At 41.1% G+C, this 8424-nt stretch overlaps 2 protein-coding genes across 2 annotated transcripts; both read right to left on the bottom strand.

Moving 5' to 3' along the window:
- Positions 1 to 5176: 5176 nt before the first annotated feature.
- LOC130479780 (gastrula zinc finger protein XlCGF7.1-like) lies at positions 5177 to 5970 on the bottom strand. The gene has a single exon (XM_056852205.1). The coding sequence runs from the start codon at positions 5897 to 5899 to the stop codon at positions 5192 to 5194; it is 708 nt and encodes a 235-aa protein (XP_056708183.1). The 5' UTR covers positions 5900 to 5970; the 3' UTR covers positions 5177 to 5191.
- Positions 5946 to 7791, bottom strand: LOC130493283 (zinc finger protein 501-like). The gene is made up of 3 exons (XM_056866997.1): positions 6720 to 7791; positions 6065 to 6165; positions 5946 to 5951 (listed from the first exon to the last, which is right to left on the bottom strand). Exons 1-3 carry the CDS (start codon positions 7789 to 7791, stop codon positions 5946 to 5948), a joined length of 1179 nt encoding a protein of 392 aa, XP_056722975.1.
- Between the last annotated feature and the right edge of the window lie 633 nt (positions 7792 to 8424).

Here is an 8424-nt window from a genome sequence, read left to right as displayed (position 1 = left end):
CTGTATCTTGTTTCGTAGGCTTCCTCAGAATATTAATTCCATATATCTAAAATCGGCACAATGTATATTATAATAACACATTTACATTAATGTTGGAATTCATACAAATGCAATATTATTACAACTCACCCGGCCGCAATCTTGCAGCTCCTGGAATGTGACTCTTAGTCCATTATTTTAGTATTTTAGTCCATTATTTTAGTAATATTTTAGTAGTAATCTGGTTGAGCACGATGCTATGTAGGGAAATTGCTTGTGACAGGTCATATCAATCTGTCTCTAAACTGTTGTGTCATGGTAAAAATCCTATAAAACTTATACCTATACTATAACTATTACTATATGCTTACTCTATATTATATTTTATTCTGTAAATTAATAAGATCTGAACTATATGTTATATCAAATATAACTAGATAAATCCAAGGAGAAATTCAATCCATATGGTTGAATAGATTGAAATTAAAAAAAAAATCTAGCCTCCTGTTGGCACAATATTTGTTCTGCATCTATATTGTTATCCTTACGTAGTTGCCAAATTGCAAAAAAAAAGCTCATTTCTTGTTTTGCTAAATAATGGTAAAATAAGTATATATTTGAATGCATGAAGGTTTTTCCTCTTGAAAGTAAAAGAATTAAGTGTGTTGGTGGCTGCGTACTGAATAATTCCTTAACCGGTAGCCAAACCTCCAGATACTAGCTGGAGATCTCCTGCTATTACAATTGATCTCCAGCTGATAGGGATCAGTTCATCTGGAGAAAATGGCCGCTTTGGAAATTGGACTCTATGGCATTGAAGTCCCTCCCCTCCCCAAACCCCGCCCTCCTCAGGCTCCACCAGCGCCAGATGTACGTATAAGCTAAACAAGCTATAGCTTAGGGCCCCACTCTCTTGGGAGCCCCAAAAAATTTAAAGGAAAAAAAAAAGATGTACATTTTCAAAATGTAAGATAAAAAACAAATAAAATAAAACTTACAACAGTGTTTTGTGTTGTGTAGGCTCCTATGATGTAAGTAATGGGCCCCGCCTGCTAGCCCGCGTAAATATTGTTGTTGACAAAGGACAGCTGGACATATAAAGGGCCCCATTACCTTCAATAGCTTAGGGCCTCATCAAACCTAAATCCACCCCAAAAACCTCCCGCCGGTTGCAAAGAGACACCTGGCAACCCTATATCTGAAGAAGTGAGCTGTGACTCACAGAAGCTCGTATCCTGCCAGGAATTTTGCTAGTCTTTAAGGTGCTACTGGGCTCTTGCTCTTTTCAACATATGGAAAGTCTGCGTATCAGGGATGCAATTTTAAAAAATACACCGGGGAGGGGGGGGAAGCGCAGAGGAAAAATCTCAGCCAAAGACCCTCCTTGCAGATATTCGAGGTTTACAGGCAAAACAAAAGAATGTGGGGAAAGCAGCGCCCCGTCAAAAGAGTTTCTTGCTCCCACATCGCTGTCCCTGTTTAGCAATACATGAGAAGGGGACTCAGCATTGGGCTACGACTTGAGGGGAGAAGAGAGGGGATCTGCCCACATAGCCTTTCATAAGGGCAAGGCTGCTATGGAAGACAGAGCCTTTTCTGCCATGGGGATAATCGCTGGGGTGTCCCCGCAAAGGAAGGTATCTCTCCGCCCTAGGAGTCCATATGAGCGGTTAAATCCCCAGGGGTTAAATCCCCACCCCATCGGGTCCCTTTAACCTTGCAGCTGCTCCCACACACCAGTTTCCAACGTTTCTTCAAGCCAATAAACACACGTGTTCACTTTTCCTTTTTTCAAATGAGAGGGGCAAAAAGGGAATTTCCCGTTGACAGTATTTCTTTCCCACTCTAGGAACCGCTGGTCCATACATTAGCCTACAGAAAATGTCCTGTCACTTTAACAGAAGCTTCATCAGTTGTTCTTTGGGTGGTATTATTTACCTTCAAACCATGAGAAAGCTTTGACTTTCCAACACATCAAGCTTCTATTAATAGGGGTGCCAAGTCTGGCTTGGGAAACACCTGGGGATTTGTGGGTGCAGTCTGGAGAGGGCAAGTTTTGGAGAAGGCAGGGTTTGGGGAAGGGAGGGTAATGCAATTGAGTTCATCCTCCAAAGCAGCCCTTTTCTCCAGAAGGATTGATCTCTGTTTGTCTGGAGAGCCGTTGTGATTCCAGAAAATCTCCAGGCTCCATCTGGAGATTGGCAGCTCCATAAAGGGAATGTTAGTTTTCTAGCAAGAATACTGGGAGGGAAGGGGGAGATGTAGTATAAAGTACAAAGGAAAGCAACAAAGCTGATTAGGGGATTGGAGCACCTTTCCTCCAGTTGAGGAAAGGCTGGAGATTCTGGGACATTTCCATTTAGAAAAAAGATGGCTAAGGAGATAAAGTTATAAACCTCTATTATTTATGTGTAGGGTGGAGAAAATGGGCACTTCTGGGGGGAGCACCAATGGTGGTGTTGGGAAATATGTTCAGGACAGACAAAAGGAAATATGATGGCTAGGAGCACAGAGTGTTAAAAGGGGATGTTATCAAACATGCTTCCTTTCATGTGTATCCTTAAATGTGTGTGGACTCTAATTTGGGTTCAGGAATCTAATTTATGTTATAGTTCACCTTTCTCACTTGGACTCCATATTGGATTCTAGTTTCAACTAGCTATACACTGTAGTATAGACCACAGTTCCTAATAATTTTTCCAAGTCACTTTGTGAACCGTTTAGTACAGTGCAACTCTATTGCCTGTGTAGAAAAGCCCTCTTGAATAATTTTTACCCAGAACTGCGACCAATTTGGAGGAATTAAGCTCAGAGTTAGGAGGAAAACTCTTCCTGCATCCATAACCAGGCTAGCTTGGAAAACTGGACACGCTTGCCAATTAAGGGGGAAAACGATGTGTGGTTTAGGGATCTTCATATGGATAGTATGTAAGCAAGCTCAAAGTGTCTCTAAGAGGCTGCCGGTAACCATGAAACAACCAGATCTTTTCCAAAGCAAGGTTTAGAATTTATTGAAAAATAGCTGGGTACAGGAATGGAAAAGGTACTCAAACATAAGAAGAGTGAAATAGTTGTGTTCAAAAGGACATGCATATAAAGTGTAAGGAGGTCTAAGCTGCTGGCTGAGTGAAAATTCTGTGCTAGAGAACGGTCACAAGGAGGAATGGGAGAGAGGGATTTAAAGAAGGGGAGAAGAGAGTTTTTAAGAGAAAGGGAATGAACAGAGAGTTTACCTATCCTCAGTCTGCCAAATTGGGTAGAGCACGTTGTCTGTTTTGATGATACAGAAATTGAGAGTTTGGGACTTTAGACGAAACTTCCAAATAAAATAGTAAGAAGATTTGCTAATTCCAAAAGAAAAGAGTGGAGCCTCTGTTTTGGCTGGCAGACCCGCAATAATGACAGGAGCTGGCACAATAGATTCCAAATGAATAATTGTGAAGTCCAGGAATTCAAGTTGAGTCCCAGATGAGGATCTGTGGGTTTCTTGGCTCTGATTGTGTTAGGGAGAGCTGCTTCCTGGAAAGGTCACTAAAAGGTGATGCCATCCAGGCAGGGTGGAGGACTCACCCATGCCTGAGGCAGGTTGGCAGGAGATAGACAAGGTCAGTAAAAGCAGTCAAGCCCACCTGGCTTCTTGATAGCAATTAGATTTGAGAGTAAAAAGCTTATACCCGGAAAGTCTTTTTGGTCTCTAAAGCACGACTGGACTTGAATCTAGCTCTTCTACTGCCAACATGGCTACTCTCTGAAACTACTTTAGTCTCATGAGCAACGAACCCTGACAAATCTCTGAGAGACAGCGAGACCAGGAAGTAAGATCAATTATTGTCCATCAGGTAGGGAAAGTTCTGAAGCCAGTCTTCAGTATCCATTTTAAGTTTAAAAAATTTAAAGGATATATGTAATTTTCTAAGATGACAGATACCAGTCCGTGCGTGTTCATACCCTGGCAGACCATCTCTGTTAGCAAGACTTTTATCTGCTCAAGCCTGTGCAGAGCGGCTGCTAGTCAGAACTGGACTAGGATATAATAGCATTTTAAGCATAAAAAGGTAGTCTGGGTTGGCCACTGAAGGGCGAGACAGAAAACTTCCTGTACACCCAGGTGGGTTAGTAATCCATAGTTTAGCAGCAGAGCACATGTTTTCCATGCAGAAGATCCCAGGTTCAGTCTCTAGTTCTAATACTTGACCTATGCATCTGGGCAGGGGAAGTCCTGCCCCAGTAGACCTTGGAGATCTGCTGCCATCAGAGTTGGAGAGGGCATCTCATTTTCCCCTGTATTGCCCAGTCCTCAAAATAAGTCCCAATAGCCTCTCCCATTTTCCTGATAGGTGGACTGATATCCTGAGCCAGGATAAACAGAAAACCAGAAAGGGAAAGAGGGGACTTGAAAACATACCTCCAAACATCGAGGGGGGGGGGGGGAAACCACATAAAGATAAAGTTGATGGTGCAATCCTACGCAAAAATTATTCCAGTCATTTGATGTTGCAGTCATTTAATTTAATGCAGTACAAAAATCGCTGTGCTTGCCTATGGACATTTACAGAAATGCATAAAAATATCAATAAAACCCAATCAATAACACAGAGTAAGATCAAACTAGATTTATGTTGATATTTATAAGTGGGAGCACATAAGGACTAGTGAGAGGCATTTCATCCCTTCCCTACAGGAAGCCCCATAGTCTCTCAACTTTTCCTGCTTCCTTTTCTCCTTTCCACCCACCAGACAACTTACCTGTAGTTGCCACTATGAATTCCCCCCTCTGGTATAGGTTTATATTTGTTCTCTGAAGTGAGGCTCCCACTGTGACTGAAGATTTTTCAATATACCAAGAATTTATACATCTCCCCTGTGTGAATGCTTTGATGGGAAATAAATAATGTAAGTTGTCCTATGGAAGCTCTTTCCACGCTTCAGGAATTTATCTGATTTCTCACCTGGTGAGGGGCCATGGCTCAGTGGCATAGCATCCCCTTGGCATGCAGAAGGTCCCCAGGTTCAATCTCCAGCATCTTCAATTAAAAGGATCAGGTAGCCGGTGATATGAAAGACCTCTCCTCAGGACCCTGGAGAGCTGCTGCCAGTCTGTGTCTTTGATGGACCAAAGGTCCAGTTCAAGATAAGGCAGTTTCATGTGTTCACATGCTGATGGGAAGTAAAGTTTGCACAATGACTAAAGTTTTTTCAACACCCCAAGCATTTATATGGTTTTTCCAGTGTGAGTTCTTTGATGGGAAGTTAAGTAATCCTTCCGCCCAAAGTTTTTCCCACACACCAAGCATTTGTATGGCTTTTCCCCTGTGTGAATTCTTTGATGGGAAATAATGTATGCTCTCCTGCTGAAGCTCTTTCCACATTCAAGGCATTTATATGGTTTCTCCCCTGTGTGAATTCTTTGATGGGTATTTAGGGCACCTTTCTCTCCAAAGCTTTTCCCACACTCCTGGCATTTATATGGTTTTTCCCTTGTGTGGATTCTTTGATGGGAATTTAGATTATCTATCCGCCCAAAGCTTTTTCCACACTTCAGGCATTTATATGGTTTCTCCCCTGTGTGGATTCTTTGATGGGAAATAAGGGATGTACTCTGACGGAAGCTTTTCCCACAGTGCAGACAGTTGTATGGTTTCTCCCCTGTGTGAACTCTTTGATGGGAAGTAAGATTATCTTTCCGCCCAAAGCATTTTCCACAGTCCAGACACTTATATGGTTTCTCTCCTGTGTGGATTCTTTGGTGGGAAATAAGGTATGAACTCTGATGGAAGCTTTTTCCACACTGCAGACATTTATATGGTTTCTCTCCTGTGTGAATTTTTTGATGGGAAGTATGTTTTCTAGTCTGACTGGAGTTTTTTCCACACTCCAAGCATTTAAATATTTTCTTTCTGTTGTGGGGATTTGAATGCATATTAATGTCTGATGTTTCAAAAAAACCTTCCCCACTTGCTGGACACTCATTCCTATTGTCTTCTTGGTATATTTTTTGGAGCGGACTGTTATAAGGATCACCACCCTCTAAAAGACCAGAATTAGTTCTTGTTTTGTGAGGGAGTTTTCCTCCTGCCTTCCTTACATCACAATATTCAACATTCACTTTCCCACCTGGATATGTATCTTCTTTTTCCATCAATGGTTGCTCTTTTGTTTCATCTGCGGACTCCCACACACCTCCTGCTGAAAGAAGGAGAAATGTGGAATAAACACATAGAAAGAAAAAAACCCTGAAATTGTGGGATGAAATTAATTATTTGCAGTAGAAAGGCAGGAATTTTATTTATTTAAAACATTTCTATGCCGTCTTTCCACCCAATTCCCTTGCAGAGATAACAAAAATGGGAAAAAGGAGTCAATTTAACATTAAAAGGAGAACCCCAGTTGGAGGGGTGGCTACTCCTGCTTGCAAGGCCCATGAAATAAAAAATATATATTTTTAATCATTTAATGGAATGTGTAACACAGAATTGTTTAAGAAATGATTTTTAAATAAAGGGAATAGTTTTGTAATTTTAACCTCTGAAATATTTTAGGCAGTTCTCCTGCATTGTGTGTATTATTCTGTTTTATTGCATTGTCTAATTTTTGAATCCGATTTGATATTATACAGCACCTTTCCAGACACCCTAGCATTTCCATGGTTTCTCCCCCGTGTGACTTCTTGGTTGGGAAATAAGCCTTCATCCACTGTGACTGAAACTTTCCACAGCCCAGACATCATTATGGTTTCTCACCTGCGTGAATTCTTTGATAGAAAGTTAAAGCATCTTTCTTCCCAACACTTTTTCCACATTCCACACATTTATATGTTTTTTCTCCTGTGTGGGTTCTTTGATGGGAAATTAGGTTATCTTTTCGCCCAAAGCTTTTCCCACACTTCATGCATTCATATGGTTTTTCCCCTGTGTGAATTCTTTGATGGGAAGTGAGGTTTGCCCTTCGATGGAAGCTTTTTCCGCACTCAAGACATCTATATATTTTCTCCCCTGTGTGAATTCTTTGATGGGAAGTAAGATTTCCACTATGACTGAAGTTTTTTCCACACTCCAGGCATTTGTATGGTTTCTCTCCTGTGTGAATTCTTTGATGGGAAGCTAGTTCATCCTTCCGCCCAAAGCTTTTCCCACACTTCAGGCACTTATGTGGTTTCTCCCCTGTGTGAATTCTTTGATGAAAAGTTAAGATGTACTTCCGTCCAAAGCTTTTCCCACATTGTACACATTTATATGGTTTCTTTCCTGTGTGAATTTTTTGATGGGTAGTAAGGCTTCCAGAATGTTTGAAGCTTTTTCCACACTCCAGGCATTTATATTTTTTCTCCCCTGTGTGAATACTTTGATGTGAAGCAAGGTTTCCACTTTGAGTGAAGCTTTTCCCACATTCCAGACATTTATATTTTTTCTCTCCTGTGTGAATTCTTTGATGGCAAGTAAGATGTGCACTCTGACTGAAGGTTTTTCCACATTCCGGGCATTTATATGGTTTCTCCCCAGTGTGAGTTCTTTGATGAGAAGTTAGTTTATCCTTCCGCCCAAAGATTTTTCCACACTCCAGGCATTTAAATATTTTCTTCCTGATACGAGCATTCCATTGTATACAAATGTAAGATTTTTCAGGAAAATTTCCCCCACTTGCAGGGAACTCATTCCCATTGTTTTCTTCATATAATGTTTGGAGTAGTGGAATGTCATAAATGTCATCACCTTGTAAAAGACCAGAATTTTTCCTCCCTGTATGTTGGTGCTTTCTCTCCTCCTTCCTCAGTGCATCATAATAGTGAAAGTTCTGCTTCCAATCTGCATACATATCTTCTTTCTCCAACTCTGGATGCCCTTTTCTTTCATTTGCTGTCTCCCACTCACCTGCTGAAAGAAAAGAGAAAACTGTCATGAAGACACAGGTGAAAATGGAGCCCGGGATTAGGGATGGCCCAAGCTAGCCTGATCTCATCAGATCTCAGAAGCTAAACACATCAAGACCAACAATAAGAAATTCTTTAAGAACATTAGGAGCAGGAAACCAGCTAGGGAAGCTGGTTATTTAGGGTGGTTAAAACAAAACTGGACTGTGAAGAGCTCCAAAAGGAACTTTCCAAACTGGAAGAATAGGCATTAAAATGGCAAATGAGATTCAATGTGAGCAATTCTAAAGTGATGCATATTGGGGCAAAAAATCCAAACCAAGAAAGGGATCTTGGGGTGGTAAGTGGATAGGTCAATGAAGATGTCAACCCAGGTGCAGCTGCTGTGAAAAAGGCAAATTCCATGCTGGCAAGGAATAGACAAGGAATAGAGATAAAATTGCTGTTATCATACTGCCCTTGTACAAATCTCTGGTGAGACCATACTTGGAATACTGTATACAGTTCTGGTCACCAAACCTAAAAAAGGATATTTTACATAGCTTGAGAAAGTGAAGAAAAGAGCAAACAAAATGAGT

This window comes from Euleptes europaea, chromosome 1, assembly GCF_029931775.1.
Source record: "Euleptes europaea isolate rEulEur1 chromosome 1, rEulEur1.hap1, whole genome shotgun sequence".
NCBI classification, from domain to species: domain Eukaryota; kingdom Metazoa; phylum Chordata; class Lepidosauria; order Squamata; family Sphaerodactylidae; genus Euleptes; species Euleptes europaea.
This window is presented reverse-complemented; position numbering and strand designations above follow the sequence as displayed.

Bases quoted from the DNA above. Each gene is read 5' to 3' on its own strand.
- LOC130493283 (XM_056866997.1), bottom strand. From the start codon at position 7,791: ATGTATGCAGATTGGAAGCAGAACTTTCACTATTATGATGCACTGAGG. The intron at 6,166-6,719 runs GTGAGAAACCAT...TCCTTCTTTCAG, and splicing joins CTATCAAAGAATTCACGCAG to CAGGAGGTGTGTGGGAGTCC.
- LOC130479780 (XM_056852205.1), bottom strand. From the start codon at position 5,899: ATGCATTCAAATCCCCACAACAGAAAGAAAATATTTAAATGCTTGGAG.